Genomic DNA, 25,827 nt, shown 5'->3' on the forward strand with positions numbered 1-25,827 from the left:
TGTGTACAAAATTCTTGTGTAGCTGAGGCCTTGAGTGAGGTGCGAAGGAAGCACTTTCAATCCCTCCAGGAAAGGGATAGCTTAGGGTGTACTTCAGTAACACCTTTTGGTTTGTATTGGTTTATATTTGTGCTATTACACCGGACATAAGAAACGAATGAATGGGTTGAAGAAAGTTTCTGAGGACTTGCTCAAAACAACCATGTAATGTTTATATCTGAGTTTTTATGGGCATACTGGGGTGAACCATAGCATGGGCATTTGGTTGTGCAGGAAATCACAGGCAAATGTCTTAAGATCTCCAAGTCAATAATGGTGGGAGGATAGATGGTAACAGAGAAAGTCTTCTTTCAACTGAGCTGTTGGAAGAAGAAAGGTTGATCTGGACTGCAAGCGAAACAGGACCACTCCGGAGCTGGAAGTGGAGTCAAGCAGACCACTATGGAAAAGCATAATCTCACTGATAGCCCCCAAAATTATGAATACAGTTCACTTCGAAGCATTGGTTGCTATCTGAACAGATAGCTCCACACATTTCCTGGAAGACTGCGGATGAAAGTTCCAGAGAGGGAAGGCGCAGGGCAAACAAGATAATAAGAATTCAGTTTTGTGAGCACTCACAGAGGGGCATTTGGTGTCATTTCTAATGAGAATTAAATCAAAACTCTCAGGAAAAAATGAGAGTCCAGAAGGATCAACTGTCAAGGACCTCAGCTGGGAAAAGAGACCCATGTTTAAGTGGAGTCCTGGTTCTTCCTGATGAAGGTAACTTATGCCAGAGCACTTTCTTTTAAGCAATTCCTACTAGAGCAGTCCCACTTTGTATAAATAATTAAATACAAATTGAGACAGAAGCTGCTGCTAAAGCCTGGGGTGAAGCTGAAGTCTCTTCTCCACTTGGTTCCCTGTATTGCCGAATGAATAGTTAATTAGGTGCACAAAACGGAACAGCTTTTAGCAGTGAGGGTAAAACTGACACTCCTGCCGAGCGGTTAGAGGGCTCCCCCGGGGTGGGAAGACCCAGTTTCTAACATTTGTTCAAATCAGGTAGGTTGGACACATGACTCATATATCCCCAGTGAATTTCCTAGTCTCTCAGGGTATGATTCATCTTATGTAATTTTAGTCATCTAAAAGCAGGGCATCTAGTCTGAATTACTGACTATAGAGGAAACCTAGATGGCTAACTAAGAATAAATGCCTGACTTTAAGACAGCAGAAGTCAGGTGAGGTGAATCTCTCCCTAGGCTACTAGCTATTTCTGTGTCTGTGGTTTTGACCAGAAATTCCTTCATAGACTTAAGAATGGTCCTCATTGAAATAAACACATTTCCATGAAATATTTCAGATTGAACAAATCAGCATTTTCCAACCATAAAAATATTTTTTGAAACATTTCTGTATAGCTCTAATATTCTGAGGAAAGGTTCATGGCTCATAAATCTACTAAGAGGGAAAATGGGAGTTCAGGAGCATCAATGAGAAGTGGGGTAACAGTGGCTGAAGAAGCAATGTAAATTACCATCAGTGAGTCCAGCACAGTGGAGCAGTTACGGACGTTGCTCCTGATTTCTTTTCACTCTGTTTACTTTTAGTTTCACTCTCACTTACCACCTGAGCTTTCTAAGATCAATTTAAATAAAATTTAACTGAAGTCTTTTGAACTTTAAAAGTTGAACTTTTAAAGTTATGAACTTTAAAGTTCATAAATTGAACTTTATGAAGTCCAGAAGGCCTCAGGCCTGATAATGGAGATGGTTCTTTATTACATTTAAAGAAACATGTGGAGTACTCACGGACCTCTGTTATTGCTCGCTGTGTACACAGGGAAATGGTAGACAAGATCCTGTGAATGGTCAGCTTTCTTACATACCAGGGAGTCATCATGGTCCCCCCACCCCCCTTCCAGCCTATAATTTTGCTTTTTCAGTTGAAGATGAGTGACAGGCTGTTTCACGGTCTCATAATCAAAATAATGGGGAAAATAAGGAAGCTAAGGCATGGTAGCTCCTTGAAGTCTTTTCTGACGGACAAAATTACAATTAGACTATAGATTTTACCTTTTGGCCTTGTACTAATACTATACTAACCATCTGCAAAAGTTTGGTATCTTCCTACACCAATCACTTGGGTTTTTTTACAACAAGCAGCATATGGAAATATAAAGAATGTGGAAATAGGTCCGGAAGTATGGATCTTTGCCATCAACCTGGATTTTAATAGTGCAAAAATATGTTTGCATTTGCTGTATCTGAATTGATGGGAGTTCAAAGCATAGCTATTCAAGTACTTCATTTCCATTATTGGAGTATAATTATTTTCAGACAGCATCTGAAGTGCTCTTTTGGGAACTTTGTCAACTATCAGTCAATATTTGTAAATAGCTTGGAGATGAAAAGTCTCTGATAGATGGTAAGTATTATTAAGCATTACTGTGCATGTTTCTTACAGTGTCCAGGAGGAGCCTTCACACCCAATATGCGGACAACCAAAGAGTTTCCAGATGATGTTGTGACTTTCATCAGGAATCACCCTTTGATGTTTAATCCCATTTATCCAATCCACAAGAGGCCATTAATCATTCGGATAGGAACAGACTACAAGTATACAAAGATTGCTGTGGACCGTGTGAATGCTGCTGATGGAAGATATCATGTCTTGTTTCTTGGAACAGGTAAGACAAACTTAGCAACAGTAATTTTCCTGTACAGCATTATAAACTGCAATCAGTTCCAATCTGTACAACTCATTGCCTTCAGAAGTGTTTGCGTAAGCATATTTTCTGTTTACAAAAAGGTCTACAGATATCCACAAATTATGTTCTCTATTTACTTTCTGTGCATTTTATGTTTCCTACAGATCTTAATTATGCACAACAGATATAATATATTGACATGGTTTTTATTGGAGACAGAAATCAACACTAGTGTGTATTGTATTTGATATAAATTATAATACTCATCTTGAATATGGTTTGTCTGCAATGTGATTCCACCAGCATTATTGGAGTATGATGCTCTCTAACTTTAGTAAGAAGACCAGAATCTGGCTTTGTATTCTTTTGTATACTCTCATCATTATTTAATATATGCTGTGTAAGCTACTTCTGAAGAGAAAGACAATCTGATCAGCATTTTACAAAGGCGGAAACAACTTCACAAAAAAGTAAAAATGTGTAAGTATTTAGCAGAGTAAAAAGAAACAAATAGTTGGAGTTCCAGCAGTAGTGGACACGGAGAATTTGATCCAAGTTTTCTAAAATAATTTCTTTCTAATATAACCTACATTTTGCTTTTAGTTACATCAAATTTGATTCTGGTGTTATGCTTCTGAAGCCTGAAAGGAACAGGTCAAGTGATTCTCATACTGATCAAATTTGATTTTTCAAAATATTCTGATATGAATCACATTCTCCTGACTGAAGCAGACATGTAGAGTAGTACTCTGGCTAGACCCTAAGATTCATTCACATCTGAAACACGCACTGGCTTAACAGAGCATGATAGGTCAATAGGCACAAAGGTTTCATCGCTAATCTTTTGCTACAAATGATTTCAAGTAGCACAAAAGAAGACAATTCCAGGAGAATAAATATAACTCTGAACATCAGAAAATAATTACCAAGATGGCTCTCATTACTTTTATGGTTCACATATTACGGAGATCCTGGTTGTTTTCTTCTCATAGAATAACCATTTCTGCCAGCACACTCACCTTGTAGTCTCGCGGGGTTGAGATTAACCATCGTGATATAATAGATGTAGAAAGCTGATGCTAAAAACCTTTCAAGAATATCAGGCTTCTGTAAGGCTGGGAGTAAAGGAAATTCTCTTCACTCTTCTTAAAAAAATACCTCTCCAACCACCAAGGTCAGCAGGGTGCCCTTGTGTTGAAGAAGGCCAACTGCACACTGGGCTGTATTAGCAAAAGCGTATCCAGCCAGCGGGTTGCCAGAAGAGATTCTTCCCCTGCATTTAGCACTTGTGTGGCTGTGTCAGGAGTATTGTGTCCCATTTGGGTCATCCCAGTACAAGGAAAACATTGACATAATGGAACCAGATTTGTTGAGGGCCACCAAGCTAGTCTTGGTCACCAAGAAGCTGAGGCAGTTGGGTTTGTTCAGAGAAGGCTAACCTTATTGCTGTTTACAACTGTCTAAGGGGAGGCACAGAAAAGATAGAGCCAGACTCTTCTCGAAGGTGCACAGGGACAGATGACAGGCAATGGACACGAGTTGAAACATGGGACATTCCAGTTATATATAAAGAAAAAATGTTTTCACTATCAGATGGTCAAATGCTGGAACAGGGGCCTAGAGAAGCTGTGAATTCGCCATCCTTGGAGATCCAAAGGACTCAAAACCCAGCTGGACAAAGTCCTGAGCAAATTACTCTAATTGGACCTGCTTTCAGTGGGAGTTTGCACTAGATAACTTCCTGAAGCTCACAGGAAAACAAAAACACTCTGTTCATGTTCCTGTGTCCAGCCTTTACCAGATTTCCATTTACTGTATGGTGAGTCATGGTTAATGCACAATAAAGCACGGTTATGATAGAAGAAGCTTTAAGTAATGAATTACAGTAGGAATTTGGTCATTTTTTGGTCTGGGAATATTTGTTGCCAGCTGCTAAATTAATTTTAAGATGTCTTTGAAGATCTTTTTGATCCTATTTTTACTTGAAAAGCCATTGAAAACTACCCAGTTAAGCTAGTTAGGAAAAGGAATTCTTGTTGGCTTTGCCCTCTCCCCCTACAACATGTAACCACGTTTGCTTTTTATTTTAAGGAATGCAGCTACAGTTCTTGATTTTTGGATCCATTAGGGTCATATTCTTTCTTTCCTACAGAAGTGAAGAAAACAATCTTCGTAGGCTACTGTAGAAATATTAGAATTATTAATAGATATTGACCCTACCATTCTTACACAGCTCTATAAGAACTCTGCCTTAATAAGAAAGAAGGTTTGGTTTTCTGTGTTTTGCCATATAAATAGTTTGGCATGCTATAACAAATCTTTCAGATGAAAGTTTAGGTATTTTTTTATATACTAGTGCCATTGTTTTAAAATGTTGTGTAGACATCTGATGTTAATGGGAGGAAAATTCTACTAAAGACTAGTGGAAAAGAGAAGACATACAAGTTTCCAGCCATTATAGGATTTTTAATGTAGTAGTGACAGTTAATACAGGAAAGTGGTAAGTATGAAATGCTCATGAAAAAGTACAGTAATGATATTCAGCATTTCAGTGATTCTTTCCACCTAAAATTTGCAGAATATATTCAAAAATTAAGTCCAACAAGTGATGGTGCTGTGTGCAGGAGCGTGTGTTTTAAATACCGTATACTCCAGATAAATATCTATTGAAACCAAGCGTGTTGGATAAAAATCAAGTTAACTCTTTAATATTGATTGATAATTAATTGATAAATTGCCTTTTGTAAAACCCTACTTCAAGAGATAAATACAGGTCATTTAATTTTATAGTTTGATTAGCCTCCGGCTGTGGTTAAGTGACCAGCGTGGTCTCACATATATACCAATGGTTCATTAAAAGCATTAACATACCTCAGCTTGTGCCTATGTTTTGCTAATCCTCTTCTGTATATCAGCGCAGGGTCTATTATGGGACAAATAGGTAAACTGCAGCCCCTGACATTTTACAATATTTGTTGCTTTTAGCTTCTGGGTTACGCTGGAAGAAAGGATTGTCGCTTGCTTTCTTGTTAGTTGAGACGGGGTAGTCACTTTTTTTTTCCAAGCAGGGACATTCCCTGAGACATTAACAGCTTCCAAGTTCTTCAGAATAAATCAAAGCAATGAAAGTTACTGCGTTTCTCAGCCCTTGTAAATAAAAGTGATCGAGTTTCAGCCACTGAGAGAAGAAACTTGTTTTCTTTATTCTGTGCTTTCTGTGAGACTCGAGAGGATTCGACAGAGATATTAACTGTCAGAGGGATGCAGAAGGGATTTGCTTTGGTGTCATTTCATCCTGGAAAATGCAGAAACCACACTGTACAGGAGAATTTCATGTGATAATCTCCTTGGGAGCCCGGCGCCCACAGCCGCAGAGCACGGGACTTGACACCTGGTGACAATTGCGCTCAGCTCTGCTGATGAGTTACCGCCGCTGAACTGAGATGTTGCCAGCCGTGTCTGTCACTGTCAGTGACCTGTCTCATGCTTGAAATCGGAGTGTTTTATGTCTTGCCAGATGAAGAGCACACAAAATGCTTAGCTTTTCCTTTCGTCCTCCTCTATAGACTCGGTATTAAATCAGTTCCTGAACGCAAGGGAAGAATACCAGTCGCATAAAGCTCTAAGAACCCCGGTGGTTTCCACCGTGTAGCCATGGCATAGGCGGCTATAGGCAGCTGTGCCATTTTTTCACATCAATGTGGACTAAATGTAGTGTTTCCTTTGCGCCCCCAGACAAAAGTGTTGAACCCGCAGGGGCTGGTCCATGCCAAGAGCTGATACATTTGATTTTTTTTTCCCCTCTCTCAGCTACAAAACTAAGGAAATAAATCCCTTAGACAGACATTGTTCTTGCAGCATTCCACACAGCCTTTCAGACGATAACGATCTATTTTCTCTGTGCTTTTCAACCTGAAGACTTCCAAAGCACTTGACAAAACTTGCCAGTTTTGTTAAGTCTATCCAAAGTCCACCCAAAAAGGAATCTCCTCACCCCCCCTCTGAAATAGAGCTGATTTAAAGGAGAAAAGCAGTGATTCTTTAACGGTAGGTAGCTATAGCAAGTGCTACAAGAGAAGACTGTTACATACTCTCCCCTCTCAAATAGAAACCAGAGAGATAATTTACTTGGGCACAATGTAATGACTCATTTCCATATCTGAGATGGATAATGCTGGTGATACCTTTCCCCTATGCAATGAGTAAGAACATATTCAGGTCAGGAATTTGGGTTTAGAGTTCTGCTTCATTCATCCCATTTCTGTGGTAGGCCAGGATTCAGTCATAAAGCACTTTTTATTCACCCTGGAATTTTACTGTAATCACTCAGCTCAGTTATATCTAAAGAAACCAAGCTTCCAACTTTTTTTCAGTTTATCCTTTAGTAGATTGTTTTTCATTTGGGTTTTAAGAACAGCAGTAAAGCAGCATGAGGACATTCTCCTGAGATTAATATTTATTTTTCAAGCATGCCACCTACTGCTTGTAGTAGGAAAGCCTTTGGTCAAAGTACACCCAGACTGCACAACCATAAGACTGTGATTATTTTTTAATTGCTCTTGGTGTTATGAAAATATTTAAATATCTGGGTCAAACTTGGGTACATTCAACAGCCACTGGCACGAATATTTTTTTCACTTCCTAGACATCAAGATAGGAGATGGAGATACAGTTTTTTGCAAAGAGATCTAAGCTACTGTTGTGAAAAGGCACTTCAGATTTCTGTGTGGTTTAGTCAGATGATTAATGTGGGCCACATGTATCTGATGTTGCATGAGGTTGATCGATGTTTCTTATTATCTTTTCTTCTCTGGTGCAATCCTCAGTTTCAAAGTCTGGATGCAGTAAGTGCTTTCAGAGCATAAGGTTCTAATATTGTGTCACATATGTGACTAAATCCCGAGAATATTCCTTTCATGCTGTTACATGATGTCTGTCCTTTTGGAAAACTAACCCGTGCTGACATCGGTAGTCTCCAGTAGTGGAATAGACAAAATTATGTAATAAGCTACCGATTCTAACAGAGATGGGTAATCTGGTCGGAAGAGCAGGCTTGCCTCCCACAAATTTGCTCTCTACAGCTATGTGCCTGCAAGCTTGGGAAAATGGTGTTACACAACAGTGACACAACGGGCAGCAGACGGAGTTTCCTCCTTCCTTTTGCACATACTCGGCGAGTCATTCAAAAATTTTTGGTGATAACTCATCCAAAGCTTTTTCATGGCCATTTAAGAAGACATCTAAAGAGGGCTTTTCTACATCTATTGGGTTACTCCTGTTCAGTTTGTGTTCAAACTCTCAGTGTGTCCCAGAAGTTTGACTGTGCTGGGGCTATGTGAAAATTTTGCCCTCAAGCATTAGCTTATTTATATGCTTCTACCTGCCTTTTTGCTCTTTGACATAGCTTGAAATGACTTTACACACCCCGTTTCACAGCAACTCTATGAGCTGGAAAAAAATATGCCCATTTTTACAGACAAATAAACTAAAGCACAGGGAAGATCAGTGGCTGTGCTGGGAGTCCTGACTGAGCAGCCACACAAGGTCAGCAGAGACCCAAAGAGCTGGCTCGCAGCCCTGGCTGCTAACCTGCCAGAATTGCAGGTGCTTTGATGTGTCTGAAAACTTTATAAGTAGAGCAATTTTAAGCATTCTTTAAACTCTTTTCTTTCTTTTTTCTTCATTATTTTATTTGTTTGCGTCAGGCTCCAGTCAGATTAGAGACCAAAATATGCTTGGCTCAGCTGCCATCAGTCATCAGGTATAAGGAGTTTCTAAGGGTTTTCTAAGGGAACTCCAGAAATCTGCCTGACACATCGGTAAGGGGGATCACCACGGGAGGCCTTTCTGCAAAGCTCCCAGCAGAGCAGCAGTTGGTGTCCATTGCAGGCATGATTTTTAAGATGTGGAAGAGCCAGTTTTTTGATTTGTTGTTGATTTTGCGCATGTGACATGGCTCAGGGATGGAGAGGCCCTCACTCTCTCTGAACTTGGCAATACTGACAATTACAGTCTTCACTTTGGACTGGGCAAAGAAAAGTTAGTAGGGATTCACAGAATGAGATTTAAACTCAGACTGCTGTATTCCAGCTCAGCAGCTGTGTATTTTGCCTTGTTCATTAAGCTTTGCCTTTTCCATTATCTATGGCCAACCGGACCAAGAATTGGTGTAAGCAGGCATAGTTCAGCTGGTGCTGAGGAAGCTAAGCTGACTAATACCAGCCCAGGATCATGTGCTGTGTTTTGAGGGGGTTTTCGTTCTTTTTCTTTTTTAATTGTCTCTCCTTCTTCCCTCCCCAAACACTGCCTTTTTTTTTCATTTACTTTCCACTCTGTGTACCCTCTACTCCACTTTTTAGCCTACTGGACATTTGCCCTTTCTGCCCTTGCCGTCCCCCGTTCCCGGTGCTCGTGGGGGGATGTCATCTCAATAACATTCCAGCTCATGGAGAGCTCAGAGACCGCAGGTTCAAGCAGGTCTGAAACACAAAAACAGTCATTATTAGTCACCCTTGTCACCTTGCTGTCAGCTTGAGGGAGATTCCTTTTCATTTGTCATTCCCCTGTCAAACTCGCAGACTGCTGGGCTGAAGCTGGGCTGCAGACAGGTCCAGGTGAAAAGTCAGGGAGCTGGTGAGCATAAATCCGCCACTTTGCTTGGTCCGTTCTAGTGTTGCACTGCTGGTGAGCAGACACAATAGCTTTTTCATGACTATGTGAAATCACAGCAATGTAAAACTGTTTTCCACTGAATTTCTTGAAGTCATAAGTAAACGGAGAAGGAAATTGTCTTTTACTTTTATGACTTGAACTGGATTAGCTTATAATTTTACACTTTGACCTAAACGTGAAAAAATTTGACTGGTACTTGTTCAGTGATCCATTATGTCTGGCTCACAACACAAAAGATTATCTCTTGTGAAATATGCTAGGAAACATCTCGAGCACTGCGATTTTGCATATATCTCCTGTGCGCATTACTGCATGCTTTCCAACCTTCCTTTTGACCCAGGAATTAAGTTTGCTGCCTTGCCATTAAAGGAAATAAGCAAATAAGATTCTCAGCAAAACTGAGGTGTACCATAAGCCTTCTGGCATGAACACATAAAAGTGACTTGCTTTGACAGCTACTGTGCTTACAACGGAGTCCTCAGTACTACTGAGAAAGGAGTAGGATGCATTTTCTAGGCACAAATATTTGTACTTCATTATCAATGAAAGGACTGAATAATGGTAGAAAAATTATTTTCAAAAGAGGCGGAGAGTTATAGCCTGCAAGGCAGGTATTATTGGAAGTATACACATATATAAATATACATTTTTATATATATATATATATATATATATATATAAAAATATATGTAACTGTTGGAATTCCTTGCTTCAAGTGGTTTTATTTAATGAATAGCTTTCTATTGCCTACTTTCTCTAACATGAATATTTACTTAAAATGTTATACTAAGTTTTCTAATTCCTTTGAAACAATTGAATGTTCCTTTTTGCAAGAATCTGTCCCTAATGGTAAAGTACTGAGTTGAAGGGAATGGTAAAACATTGAGTCAAAGGGAATAGAGTCTGAGGTAAACAGTCATTAACTCTGTGTATTTTGCCAGGGTGTGACAAAAAGGACGATAGGAACCTGGTTTTCAAATGGAAAAGGTTATTAGGACACAAGGGCTTGGCCTCGGGCACAATCAGTATTTTCTCTGCCATTGCCCAGGTTATAATCTTACCTTAGGTTCTGATTTTAGTTGAGCGCTGAAGATGATATAGGAATCTCAAATGTGTGGCATGCACTAATGGACTATTGAAAGAAACCAGTTTTTCTGAGGTTTTTTTAGCCTAACTCTCCGTTGCAGGTAAGGTCGCTGTCAACCATGCTTTGTACCCTGCAAGTTAGGGTCACAGGGACTTGACACTCGCAGGCAGCTGAAAAAATCACAGCAGGCTGCAACTCCTTCCCTGCACTGCCGGTGGGACATTTCTGATGATATAGTTTAATGGTAAAGAGACAGAGGACTTTGAGAAAGGGAGGCAAAGAAGGAGAAGTAAATAGGACTTAGGCTGTGTACATTTGTGAGTAGGTGATTCCTTTTAGCAGAGGCAAAACGACACACGCGCACACATGCACGTGCTTCTCCTTAGCTCCAAATACGGCAGGATCTGCAGCAGTTTAAAGCTTCGATGGGTCCTGGCAGTGAGTAAATCTCCTTCAAGTTCTCATAGCTTTGCTAATACTGGCACCCAGTCTAGACCACAGCTGTGTTATCACAAGATTTAGTTTCAGTCAAGTTTCTTCGGAAGGAACTAGTTTATCGTGCCATCGTATAATGAGAATAAATGTTCTCCATAGAACAAATTCTCCTGAAAAATTCATGCCTAATGTGCTCGGAGCATGTACAATTGATAGCTATACATTTTTAAATCTTGACAGCTTTCAATTTCTCTTTCCCTTTCCTTTTTTTTTTTTTTTTTGGTAATAAGAAACTACTGCAATGGGCTCCGTGTGTGTGGTCAGATCATTACATATGAATATTCTGGCTGTAATCTTTTTTTTTTTTTTTTTAAGAGAATGTATGATTATTTGCTACCTTCCACCAGGGAAATAAGATGTAAATTATTTACTAAAACCAACCTGCCCTGCAGCTCCAGCTATGGAATTTATTCACTGACCTTAAAAGCAAAAGCAAAACCACACTTTTTCAGTTTACTTTGTCAACATCATGAATTGCCAAATGGGAAGCTGAAATTTCCTTTCCTCAGTCATGAATTCATAAAAAGACACATAGATACCTTCATGTATTGCGCTGTAATAATGTTTTACTAACCGTACAAGTCTATGTTGCTCATAAAACCTATGAAGGCAAAACAGAATCTATACCATTTGGTCTCATTCCTCAGAATCAATACTGAGCAAATAGATTTATTCTGCTCAGACTAATTTCCAGTCCTTTCAGACAAGAAGAATTCTTTGTGTTTTGCTTTTTTCCAAATAAAAAGACTCAAAAATTAACAAATAAAATTACTTTCTCTGTTCAGTATTTTATCACCTCATACCTGTCCCTGTGATTTTTCACAGTCTGCCTTTTCTGTCACATCAGTAATATTTCAATGTGTCTCAGCCTTTAAATGTGTTCACAAATTGACCCCTCTATCTCTCATGTTCTTTCCACATAACAAGATTGGCAAACTAATCACAAATATCCCTTTAGAGACCACTCAGCACATCTTCCTTGCAAAAACACTGCCATTTCCCCATCTGTCTTACTTCTACTTCAATACCCCTTTCAAATTGAGTTGATTTGGGGGGTCAAAACACAAAGCAACCATAAAAAAGTAGCTATAGAATCTTCACCATGTCTCTTCTGTTTTCCACATGGACCAAAACAATAACTCCTACTGCTATGTGAAGGACTTATTGTTCAAGTTTTCTGAGGAAAAGGCTTTCTTCTTACCTTTTTAGGGTTACATTGAGTTATTATTTGGAATATTTAATTTTCATGTCACCAGTTGTCATAATTTATTAATGAATATGGATGTATATTAAATTCTGCAGTAGCTCATTTCTGCCTGTTTATCTGGTCATGTTTTTACTTTAAGATGTTTAGGGTAGATACTGCCTCTCTCTGTGTCTCTGTACAGCACCAAATACCATTTTTGATTGGTCTTTTGAGGTAGAATGATAACCAGAATGGCAATAAATCTTGACTTCTTCAAGGTCGTATATGAGAATAATACTGTGTATAGTCATGTTCAAGTTATCCACAGTCTATGACTTGTAAAGGGATCATCTCATGGTTCTTTCTGATCTCCACCCCCAGAAATTAATGAACATCTTTTTATACCATTCTGCATATTATAGGGTTTGCTTTGTTTTTTTCTTAGTTGCTAATGACCTGCTCTTCTTTCCCCCCCAACTCTCTGTCACATAGTCTCACTTTTTCTCATCTTTTCCAGACCAAGGAACTGTTCAAAAAGTTGTTGTCCTACCCACTAACTTCTCTGCAAGTGGAGAACTCATTTTAGAAGAGCTGGAGGTTTTTCAGGTTTGGCTTGCTCTTCCTTTTATTCTTCCGATGTGTATGTTCACACAAACGTTTTGTTCTGAAAGACTTTGGCAAGGGCAACTATGACTTCATAAAAGATCAAGTGAATGCACACACTGTCAGCTTGATACCCTCCCAAAGAGGAATAAAAAATGTCTACTGTTATGAAGACCATAGCTAGGCTAAGGTCTCCTTTTCCAGTATTTTTTTTTGTTGTTATCCTGGCTTGAAGGATTTTGATAATCCCATTTTTAAGAGGTCATGTTATAGTGGCTGCCAGAAGGAGGCTTTCATCATTGGCATCACATAGTGAGGCTGTCGCTATTTACAGATGGAATCTAAGATTTTTCGACTACTTTTGATTATCTGATAATCTTTCTGATTCTGGGCTGCAAAACTGAAGTGAACTAGTGTTGTTTTTGCTTAACTCCAGTACTTCAAAGCCACATGTCTCTGGAGTAAAAAAAGCTACAAGCTTAACACAACATAAGCTGAAAAGAAACATAAACAACTACAGGGAAAAATAACAAAATAGCCTCTGTCAATCATTCTAGCATGTAGCAGCTTAATAACCTGAAGGAAATGTTCACCTTCATGTTGAAAAGCCCTTTCAAATTTCTGAATGAGCTATTCTTTAACAGGCAATATCAGGGCAAATGGTAGCATGTACCTACAAGCTTAGTTACGGATTTTGTCATGGGCTTTTTTTTGTCAAGCTCTTTTTCATTCAGGGGACACAAAAAAGGAAAGTTTATGCCTTGTTACCTAGACAGGCAGCAAAAACGATCTCTCTGTGAAAGGGAACACTCTCTGTGTTAGCCCTCATAAAGGCATAAGCACTCCTCCTAGATCTGTGTTGAAGACTTCTCTTTAAAAAAAAGATAGGTGAGTAATATTACATAAAGAGTACCATTCACCCAAGTATTACTAATTCCATTTACAGAAAGATAAAGTAACACAGCAAGCAGAGGGGTTGGGTGGGAGGAATCCTGACCCTAAACCTAGTTCCTGCACATCTACACAGAGACTTTTTTATCCTAAATCCTCAAAATCATGATGTTGTCACCTCTGCCATGGCAAGCTATACAGCTTGGTAGGGTATACAGGTAGGGTGGCAGTTGCTGATGACTCTCTCCAAGAGCGGGGGAATGAGATCCCCAGCTTTGTGCTAGCAAATACCAAGCACAAGCAAAGCACGGATTCATTTCTAGAGTAGAAGCAGGGAAAGGAAAATGTGGCCTCAGATCCAATATTGCATTTGAACTGTACTTGGGTCTCCTAACCATTCAGTCGTGAAACACTACAGCAGCTCTAAACCCCTCCAAACCTTTACCAATCCATGTGAGCTGCATGCAGATTCTTTAGTCCTGGCCTCTTTGCTGTGCTGGCAGTCCACTGCAATTAATCTTGGCCCATCATGATGGCTTTCCTTTGTGACTGAGCAAATACTAATCTTCAAAAAACGAGGAACATTTTTATTACCATCTTTTATCAGTTGTGTCATGAGAATAAATGGTTTCAATTTCTTAAGGCAGCGAATGTGATTACTCCTTTTCAAGTTCTTTAGCATTTGGTTTGGGCACAGACAGTAACAGGCTCCAGCGATGACATACAGTAGTATCCAGGACCGCCTGTCTGAAACAAACATTCGGTAACATACAAACACCATTTTTAATATGCAAGTCACTGACAAACTGAAAGTATGTGTTGGATGGCAACCAAACTGTATGCACTGTAGATAATGTGTAGAAGATATATGCCATATTCTTATCCTGATCGTGTGGTAAATATGCATGAGCTATTGTATAATTTTTCCATATCATCAACTTCAAAGAACAAACATTGTTTCTTATTATAAAGTGAGAGTGATGGCTTGAAAATACATATTTCTCCTGTATTGGTGATGTAATATAGATGTAGTTTGACTTGATGTGTACAGAAACTTGTTGATGCACATGATGAATAATGATACAGTTTAATTCAGCCAATACATTCAAGGAGATATTTGTTGTATTTATGACATTTTTTTAGCTTCGAAAATAGCAAAAAATGGGTAGGAGTGAATGATACCTTTCCAAGATATGCAAAGTTACAGTTTACTTAGATATGACTTAGGTTTTATCAAACTTCAGATTTTAATGTTGGGACAGTATTAACAAGAGAGCCTTTATCAGTGTGGTTTGGAATTTTGTCTTTCAGAGTAATTCTCCAATAACAACAATGAAGATTTCATCTAAAAAGGTAAAGAAAAGTGAAATGCTTACTTAGTGCTTATTAGTTGAGAACAAAATTGACTTAAAGACATTAAAAGACTAATTGTGATGCATCATACTAAATACACACAGAAAATTTTCAGCTGATGAATACATAGAAATTTCACTGAAGTTTACATAGATATGTGTCTGCCCCAGAGCCACTAGGCTTAAACATTTTTTATTCATTATTTGCTATTTGCAATTCACTGAAATTATCAATCTTTCTTTTTTTTTTTCCTTTTGGGCAAGTTAAAAAAAAAAAGCACTATGTGATGAAACTTGTCCTCCCATGTCTATATTACTCATAAATTGAAATTTTCCTTTGGAAGTCTGGTCTATGCAAAAAAGACCATGTTGGGCCTACGGTGAAATTGTGCTTGTCTGACTAGTCAGTAATAATGGTGGCAATGTGATTGATCGTAATAGCTGAGAGGGTTCTTACAGAAATGTTGAACAGCCAAGCCAAAACCTAACTAAAAATCTGTATTCCGTAATTTTACAAACAAGATGCTGCTCAATATTTTACAAAATTATTAACAAGTGAAGACTACTCACTAATATAAACGCAATGTAATTTGTTAGTTTTATGGCAAAACAATGGGGGAGTTTCTAGGTTTTTGTTCAAGATTAATTTGTATTTTCAAAAATATTGTTTAATTGTTTCTGAATAAAAGAATCACTCTGGCCCCGACTCTGATGATGGCCTATTCACTGGAACTTCCTTTGCAAAAGCTCTCATTTACCATAGCAATTCTGTTGGCTTACTCTTCAAGGTATATAAGGCTAACAGAATCTGGCCCTAAGCTCCAACATAATCTCTAGGTTTTATGCCTTGGAAATCTACACACTGGAGACGCCAACCAGGAGCGCTGCACAGTATTTATTAAAGTGACTATATGCAGAGAAAATACTTAGTTCAAAGGCTTGATCCAATAATCCTCCCTGAATAAGAACCACGTTCTCAAATCTGAGCACTATTAACTCAGCCTGTCTGCCCCAGAACAGAACAATGACACTCAATGTCCAAAAAAACATTAACATTCCTCAGTGTTTCTAAGTGTTTTCTAGCAGGAAGGTGGAAATATTATAGGCCTATTCACCTGGGAGGTTTCTGTTTATTTTAGCTTTATATATATTAGCAGTTCCCCTCTTGGTATTGAGTTTGTTCCAAAATTAATTGAAAGGTTTTTAGGTGTGTGAGCTGCGTCTTGGGTGAAGCCCCTCCACTGAGTTCCACATCTGAAATAAATCTTTCCATTTCCTTATACAGCAACAGTTGTACGTGAGCTCAGATGAGGGGGTCACCCAGGTGTCCTTGCATCGCTGCCATATCTATGGGACCGCCTGTGCTGACTGCTGCTTAGCCCGGGACCCTTACTGCGCCTGGGACGGCAATTCCTGCTCCAGGTTCTATCCCACAGGGAAAAGGTGAGTCAGTGTTAAGCAGCCCAGGGAAGTCTGCAAGGAAAGTAGGGGGATTTTGTTCTGTTATGTACCCTGGGGCCATGTAATGTGATATAGAGGTGGGATGTCATTCATTTCTGGAGCATGTACAAACAATACCTGTCTGGCTATTGTGCTTGGTGTTGTACATCACCTAGAAGTACATGCTAAAGCAGTATATGCTAAAGAGCTTGCCTTTTCATGTTTAAAGTAAGACTGTAAAAAAATAGGGGGGGGGACTATTCCCTAATCATAAATATTAATCCTTCTCTTTCATGCACGTGAAATCAGTGAAATGTAATTGTTCCCTTTGTTTAAATTCAGTTGTGCACTATGTATATAATTAGGATACCTCCTAAATACAGCAAAATATCTGGCTGGCTGGCTGGCTGAGGAATAATTTATTTTTTTGTTCTTCATTTACTCCTGACTGAGAAGAACTATTTCCAGAGAAGTTTTAGGCAAATTTGATTTCAATGCAATGCCTGCTAGATTTGGGGGTTGCAATGTGAGATTCATTAAAGCAGACAGGGAAAGCAATTTCTCTTTAGTTTACAATAGCTAATAGTCCATCTCGTAATTCTTATGCAAAACAGGAGCCTCTTTTCTCCTCCCAAGGGAAATATTTAATAGCAGGGGGCTGTAGTGAGATCTTGTATTACTAAGATTTCACTGCATATACAAACAAAGCTGTATAATGTATGATGAAGTATTACCCCAGAAGAGCTAAACCTTTTGGATACATGCCCAGGCTTTACCCATGATGTGCCACCGTACACAATCCTTGCACCCAAGCTGCAAATGCACAAGGCTGAGTACCATTAATGTGCTTTACTCCTTTACCAAAGTGGAGGGAGCTGGTAGACAATAAGAGGCAAAGCTTGGCTCTGCTCCGATGAGCCAGCCAGATTATGGCAATGCCATCCTTGGGATTAAAGATGATTACTTTTGCTGTTGTGAAGTTTTTTTGAATCATCCCTTATTTCAGACTAGAAAGCAAACTACAATCTTACCATATAGCAGCAAAAGATGTAACGAAGTACCTGGCCTGTGTATCACATTCACTTAGCTCGCCTGTTCAGCCTCCAGTCTATGAACCAATTGTTTTCTTCCATGAAACAAAGCTCAGAAGGAAAGAAAAGAAAACTCCTTGAGTCTCAGGCCACCCAACTCCCACACTAGCATAGCTGCTGAAAGACATAACTGAGCAGTCAGGTATGCCCAATCTGTGCAGGTTCCGGTGCATTCCTTACCATCTCTATTATAACCCCATAGTTTTTTTCCACCGGAGCTTCTTGCTCTGTGGCTAACATTTTTTTTTGCAATTTGCTTTTTATGTCAAACCAAAATAAACACTTACAAGTATGGAAAAATATCTGTTTTTTAGATGGTAAGGAAATGAGTTGTCCCTTTATCTAACAAAGAAGGTTATGAAGGAGAAAACATTGGTAATTAGAGCCAAATCCCGTAGTCTAGACATTAGTATCTTTCTGCTAGATGTATTTGCTCATTTGCTTCTCCTGCCACTTGTCTTCCATGAATTACTGTAGTTCCTCATCCTAGGCTGCTTTGCCTCAAAACACCTGACCATATCTTTATTTTCTAAACATCATCATCTCAACCAAATATTTCTGTTCTTTTTTTAGATAAATATCACACTGTAAGTTTACACTCATAGAATTAGTTTAATGCAACAGGCATGTCATTTCTGTTAGCGTGGAGCAACTCATGGTAGCATAGGGATCCTGAAGTTCACCGAGAAATTCTTCACTGTCCCCTTTGACTCACATATACAGTTCATGACGGTTAAGATCCCAAGTCATAATGTGGAATTTTTGATGGTAAGCATTAAAAATATACTTTGAATGTCAGAAATTACTCCTTTGAAAGATCGCCTTTCAAATGGGTCCTTTTAAAACAATGCAGTGAAGCATCAGGTGACACGAGATTATAAGGGCTGTCTCTCAGTGTTTGTGCAGTGCCTGATATAATGGGGCCACAGAGACATCACCCTTCACTCGGCAGTACTGGACCTCTAGGGACATTTTATGGTTTCTGATCTCGTAAGTCATTAGTGCGTAGCTGAAAATATGGCTATTACATATCCCAAAAGCATCTCTTTGCAGTACAGCTTATTAGAAATATACTTTTTCATTGAATTTGATAAATATTGAACTAACTTATGAATATTAAGCAAACAAAATAACAAATCTTGAGAATAAAAATTTAACTTTTAAATTTTCATATATTGAATTCTGTGAGCTATGACCTCCTAGAGAAGTGCTATTTCGAGTGAGCCAGATTTTATTCCCTGCTGCGCTAAATAATTGGAATAGTTGCTTACGTCCTTTTTTGTTTGAAAGATGTTGTCAGCATGATATAGATGAGGTTCAGTTATGGAAGAGAGGTTTCCCTAATCATCTCCCCTTTGCCATTTTCATAAAAGCATCCCAAATGTGATCCATAGTCTCTGATGGGGATTATGAGCCATGCTATTGCCAATGAGTTTACCAACATGAGTATTTTGGAATGCAGTGGCTAGAAGGAAGTGATAGTTTCAAAATGAGAGTGAAGTATTCTCTTTTGAAGAATGGCCATTGGAACAGGTTAAAACAGTGTTGTAGCAAATCCCCCACCAACAGAAAGGAAGAAAGGAGAGAGGGAGAGTTGGGATGGGACAGAACAGAACAGGACAGGAAGGGAAGGGAAGATTATTATCTAGTTCAGTCAAGAATCAGTCCAGAGAAGTTCAATCACTCATGTATTTAGACATCTAATTTCTCACCTATAACTTCTTTAGGAACATAAAACTATCCTATTGTGTGTTTCTGAATCAACTCAGCTGTGGCAATGTTTTGCAGCTTGGCACTTGATTGCATTTAATTTTCACTGAGATCCGCAAGCTAGGAATCCTTACATACATGCATTAAGCAGGAGGATTTTCTGGAAGACACATTTGGAAGAACTGCAGACCCTCCCCGTTACCAAGAAATGCAGCAGTTAGACCATTGTCTAGAATGTGGGACATGTAGATTCAGTTTACATCTCCATCTGAGGGGTTTGGGACCTTTATTCCCTAGACTATAGAAAGGCTCAATGTGCATCAGTCCTTTCAATTGATTTTCTTTTTAATTTTTCAAGGAATTATTAAGTGTCTGGAGGCAAGAGAGAGAAAGCGAGGGTTTGAATGACTCTATAATTGTATTTGGTATGGAGTATTCTTTGCCATAGGGACTGAAATGCTGGTATTCCTCATCCCAGTAAGCTCCCTGGCTACTTTGCTATAGGATCATGATTTTGCATCTGTCATCCAAATAATAGAACAGAGTCTCATTGGGAAGTATTCTGAGACTTTACAAGTTTGGGTAGCTTCTGGAACAAAAAAGTTCACATACCCTAAAATAGATGACAAAATTGAACCTCAGCTCTCCACCATTTTGGGTGAATATCTCAGCCTCTCTGCTACTAAATTAAAATATAGTACTGCTAATCACTTTTTAGAGAAAGGGCTGGTAAAAAAAAAAAAAAAAAAAAAAAAAAAGGAGTGTGCAGGTATGCAACCAAAAATAAGGTGCCTAAATCAAGAAGGGAACATTCCCTGTGGCATCATCTTCTGTCAGTTTGATGGAAGAGAGCATTAGGACTTATGAGTCCTTTGCTTCGGCGCTTGCTGTTATGAAGGCCTCCAGCTCAGGGTTCTGGCTCTGAGCATTACTGGTGTTGCATCAGTGAACCTCTGTCTGTTTTCTGTATCAGCTCTACCCTTTCCATCTCTACACTTCTATTGCAAAATTTCTTTACTTACCAAAAGTACAACAGTTTTACAAATTTCTGCAAACTGGTTATTCTCTGAAACAGTATCTTCACTGTATGCCTGCATTTAGTGTACTGCCTACAGTTAAGCACACTCACCGTAGATTATGAAAACTTCCACTAATATTGGATCTGGGTAAAAAAAAAGTGTTTGTTTGCAGTGTAGCTATCTTGGAATAACATTTTGTGTTTATACAATATTCCAGGAGGAGTCGTAGGCAAGACGTGAGACATGGAAACCCTCTGACTCAGTGCCGAGGTTTCAACCTGAAAGGTACTGTAATTTAGAAATCCTCATGCTATATAAAGAGCACACGGCTTTCCTTCGTATGACTCATCATCACTCACATTATCTATGTGGTTTACTGGTAAAGCATAATTATTTTCCAAGTCTGACTTTTGTTCTGTTTTGTTTTGATTTTAACATCTTTCCTTGCATTTACATGAAACCTGCGTAAGTATGATAAAATGCTGGACCATGGTACAGCATATAAAAAATGAGAAGCTGACAATGTTGACTAGAAACAGGTACAGCGAAATCAAGGTTTTTTATACTTCTAAATCCCTTCAGTCTTTATTAATGCCCCTTAATGCATTTAAGTCTTGGGCCTCAGGATTATTCTGAACATTTGAGGAGAGTTTATATTTTGGAAGACATCCTTCAGCAAAAGGCTGGTAAAAGATACAGCATCCTAGCCCTGCCTTTTGAGTTATTATTCTTCCCTTTCTACCCTCACGCAGAAAAATAAATTCCTCCAAATCTTTTAATGAAGTCCCTTATTTCCAATTGTACAACCATTTAGTCAGCCTGCTCACAGTGAGGGTGGACAGTGGGGCCAATGCCCTGCCCCTCTTGGCCACTTCTTTCCCCATCTACTCCAGGCTGACTGACAGCAGTCAAATATGGCCAAAGTCCTAGTTGGAGTAGACACATACTGCAAGGCAATATAGACCCTTTTAACCGAGCATGTCTGAGCAAGGCTGTGACAACCTATCCCATCAGACCAAGGGCACACATTAGAGAATCAAGCTCATCCCACCTCCATTTTTCAGCCTGCATTTCAAAGTGCCTTCCAATTTGTGCCATCTGGAGACTAAGTAATAGACCTCATGGTCAATTTTTGATTGATTTTTTTTTTAATTAAATGAAAGAGAAATGCTTTAAGAGTTATCTATGAAAAGATCATTTAATGATAATCCCATCCGGATGGTTTCCTGGGTCCTGGAGGAATCTCCTGGGACAAAATAAACCACAGGAGTCAGCAGGCCAACGCTCCATCAGCCAGAATGTGGCTAATCCTGCTCCAGCTGCCAATCTGAAGAGGCAGCCAGTCTTTCCCCATGACTCAGATCACTTAGCTAAAGTTGAAGCCGATTACAAAAGATGAGCCTGCGATTAGGGTATGCACCTGAGCTCTGAGACACCCACATTAAAGCTGAGGCTCTGAATCATACAGTAGCTTGACCTGAGTTTCCTACTTTGCAGGCATGTGCTCTGACTGCAGCCCATTGTCTGTGCTAAGGGTGGGTGTCTCCTGTTTCAGCCTGGAAAATGTGAGAATGTCAACTGTCTGCTTTTGGGCTGAGGGGACACCAGTGTGTCAACCTGGCCAGTTTCTGTGAGACAGAGTTCTTGTTTTTTCTTGAGGGGGATTTATTTATAGGTTGATGTTTTAGCAATTTTTAAGGATGTTTTGGTGAGGTCAGGACAGCAGTGGGATATAGTGTAGGTAGGTGGCAGGGTTTTTTTTGTTTTTTGGGGTTTTTTTTCACCCAGTGGAATAAAAGATAACAAGAAACAGCAACATTCAAAATATAATTCAAGCTATTTATAGCAAAATTATTATGCCGGGAGAAAAAAATGAAATCTATCCAAAAGACAAAAAGGCTGAAAGTCAGGTATAGCAAGAAATCATCCAAGTTCATAAGGAACCATAATTTTGAAACTAAGGCTTTAAGCATGATAGATTGCATGCCTTAGATCTCTTAACTCATATAAACTGAGCATTTTTAGTGTATTTCTATTTTTAAATAGATCATCAAGAACTAAGAGGTTTGTATGACTGCTTTTCAAATGTTCTGTGAAGTCCTTAATACTGTTAAGCTTTTGTTACTTCTTAGGGCTATTAGGAAAATGCATTTGCACTTTCTCACTCTCTTTCTTAGCACGTATAGAGTAGTAATAGTATGGACTAGGCAAGAAGGATAGATATGTATTGATTAATTAAATAGATAAAAATGCATTTCCATAATATACCTAGTCCCAGTGTATATAAAAATAAAAATGTATTATGGTCTGAGTATGTTTCACACAACTGCATTTGCCAGTCCACCAATAAGCTTTTTTGCTAATTTATGGTCTTTGAATGCAAGATCTCTCCACGCTATTCTTCTGAAAATTACAGTTGATCTTGGTACAGCTTCATAAATGTGCTAAGGACTTTACAGGACAAAAGCTAAACAAAGTCTCCTCTTAGCAGCATAGATTCCAATTTCACATATCAGTTGATGAAATAAGGTAAAAAGAATGGGAGATAAAGTACAGTATGAGGAAAACCAGTCTTATGACTGTATAAAAACAGTCTGATTTTAGACATCTTATATTTCTAGGTGATTCCATTTCTCATATTATTTTGTATCCATTGCTCTTGAATTAAGAAATAGAATTTGTATTTCATATATGATATAAACTCTTAAATATGGAAGTGTATTGTTTTCAAGACAAATATTATTTGGGCAAAGCAGTGAACATCTAATAGTTCCTATTGGTAACTGCCAGTTGTTCATCTGTTGAGACTATAAAGGGGCACAATAAATCTAAGTGATGACGTACACCCGGGCACTTGCCTTTCTGTTGCTGGAGTGCAATAAATCTGTCCTGGTCTCTATGGCTAGCCTGTCTACCTATTCACTGCACTTCAGATTTAGAGCAAAGACCTTTTCTTGCTTTGTTAGTAACAGAAATGGATGAGTAGGAGTAGAGTCTGCCCTCTTTTGCCTCCTTGTGATACTGCAAGACAACCGGGATAGGCAGAGCCTTCCCTGGGCCATGCTGTATTCTGAGTCACACCAGCTGTATTGCCCCAGCTCGTAAACTGTGAAGTATGAATAAATACCTCATTCCGCTTTGAACAGTTCCAGATAGGTTACCCTGTCTTATGAGAACAAGAACGTTTCAGAGAAGAATACTCCGAACTCTGTTATTCTATCAGCAGAGCTTTCAGGGCAGGACACAAGTCAGGAAAGTGTCTAGAAATACATTTTTCTACCAAGGTACAGGTGTCCTTTCTCAGAACAGACCATGCCTGACTGAAAGCACTGGTACTTGGAACTAGCTATGCTTCTTCACATTTCATTCCTTTTCCTTGAAAATTCTGTGTCTTAAATTACTAATTGTTGGCCAGCATCAGGATCATACATATTTCAGCTGACCTGAAAATTATATATTTGCTAATAGTGCAAATATGTAGTTACTTGCTTTTTGTATCAAACTATCATTTACAGTAACCTGACCTGACCTCTTTTTCTTTCCAGCATACAGAAATGCCGCAGAAATAGTCCAGTATGGAGTAAAAAACAACACCACCTTTCTCGAATGTACACCCAAGTCTCCACAGGCTTCTATTAAATGGTTACTACAGAAAGACAACGACAGAAGGAAAGAGGTGAGTACTCAGAAGGGTAAGAAGGGACATTAAATGGTCATCTAATCCCTTCCTCTGACCAAGGCGAGATAGCTTTTGTCTTTCATCAGACAGTCTGGTTACAGTGAAGCAGGTTGGAGAATCTGCACAGACACAGGACAGTGACCAGCGCTTTTCTCACATAAATAAGGGCAGAGTCTTTAGAATAGCATCTGATTCCTCAGTCCCGCTGACTTCTGTCACAGCAGAATACCTATTAGAAAATTCTAGCCTGCCCCTAAAGTCACGAAACTAATTAATGAATCTTTCCTTCACATCTTACTAAGGCCAGAACAAAAGTTTGCGGCACTTAGGACATCTTATTGAACCGAGGAAGTAGGCATACAAGCAATAAGCTGTATAAAGTTCAGGAAGAAGTCTGCATCCAGTAGCCCCTCAGTGCAACTGAAGAGATAAAAGGCAAAAGGGGGAGAAATGTGAAAGGTTTTCTTAGTAAGAAAGTAGTTCAAGCTGAGAACACGTATTGATAAAAGCATTTCCCCACTTCGGTGCAATCACATTTTCCATTACTGCACTCTCTAAGGCTCTCAAGTTTCAGCGCTGTAATATACAATATGATTGTTTATGGGGAATGTGCCTTCCTTAAGTAATATGAAAGGGGAAAAAATCCATTTCAAATCCAAGACAGTTACTGTATGAATAAAAAGGAACTTCCTTTGTAAAGAAAAATTAAGTAATATAGTGTCTGTTGATAGATTATAAATACAGAAAAGCAGTACTCTCATATCAGGCTATTTTCCAATATCAGAGAGGACTTACAAGCCTTCCACTGAATCTTTCTTTGCTGTTTCTCTCCTGTGCTCTGGTAAGATTCAAGCCTCGTCCTGGCAATGTAGGTGCAATTCTTTAACTCCTTGCTTCAGCTGAATGCTTCTCTTATAATTATTGAACATAAGAAAAATAAAATTAGAATCAATGAAGTTTTAAGTAGCAACAGACAAAATAAAACAACCAAAGGGTTCATTATGTTTCAAGCTAAGCTGAATCTCTCTGCATTCTCAAAATCTTACCCCAAAATCTGACTCAAGATTTTCACAAGAACAGAATTGCTTTTAAATGAATTCTGAAGAGAATTGCATATAACCAAAATCCAGTGGCAAAAAAGAAAAATCCTCCATAGAAATACCAGCACTGATATTCTCACATAATGGATTAAAGTAGCACTTCTTACTTCACAGCTGATATGCAAAGGGACATGTGCACCATCATTTCTAATCAGAGGATAACTTAATAAGATATGGTATCTTGCTTCCTTTGGATGATTTGACCATCTCCTGGGACTGTCTGTAGTCTGAAGCAAGAAAAGAGATAGGATTCTAATGAACCAATCCCAAGTAATACTATTTCTATGAACACTTTTATAGCACACTGTAGACTCAACAATATAGATAGAGTTCTTTGGAAATTAGCCCCATGAACCAGTTCACACTCAAAACATTCACAGAATGGTAGGAGTTGGAAGGGACCTCTGGAGATCATCTACTCCAAAACACCTCCTCAAGCAGGGTCAGCTGGAGCTGGTTATCCAGGACCATGTCAAAACCTGACTGGGTTTTGAATATCTCCAAGGATGGAGACTTCACAACCTCTCTAGATAACCTGCTTCAGTGTTCAGCCACCTTCACAGTGAAGAAGTGTCATCTTATGTTCAGACAGAATTCCCTGTGTTTCAGTTTGTGCCCGTAGCCTCTTGTCCTGTCACTGGTCACCTCTGAGAAGAGTATGGCTCCATTTTCTTTACACCCTCCCACTGAATATTTATAAACACTGATAAGATCCTCCTTGAGCCTTCCCTTCTCCAGGCTGAACAGTCCCAGCTCTCTCAGCCTCTCCTCATATAAGAGATGCTCCAGTCCCTTCATCTTCATGGC

At 39.0% G+C, this 25,827-nt stretch overlaps 1 protein-coding gene across 1 annotated transcript in view; it reads left to right on the forward strand.

Annotated features, from left to right (window-relative positions):
* The window catches only part of SEMA3C (semaphorin 3C), a 123,678-nt gene that overhangs the window by 92,889 nt on the left and 4,962 nt on the right, over window positions 1–25,827 (forward strand). Inside the window, exons 12-17 of the mRNA XM_026095034.2 lie at window positions 2,452–2,674; window positions 12,653–12,741; window positions 14,941–14,982; window positions 16,267–16,424; window positions 20,459–20,526; window positions 23,787–23,917. Of these exons, the coding sequence (XP_025950819.1) occupies window positions 2,452–2,674; window positions 12,653–12,741; window positions 14,941–14,982; window positions 16,267–16,424; window positions 20,459–20,526; window positions 23,787–23,917 (711 nt within the window). The remainder of the gene's footprint in view (window positions 1–2,451; window positions 2,675–12,652; window positions 12,742–14,940; window positions 14,983–16,266; window positions 16,425–20,458; window positions 20,527–23,786; window positions 23,918–25,827) is intronic.

This window comes from Dromaius novaehollandiae, chromosome 1 (assembly GCF_036370855.1).
Source record: "Dromaius novaehollandiae isolate bDroNov1 chromosome 1, bDroNov1.hap1, whole genome shotgun sequence".
Taxonomy (NCBI): domain Eukaryota; kingdom Metazoa; phylum Chordata; class Aves; order Casuariiformes; family Dromaiidae; genus Dromaius; species Dromaius novaehollandiae.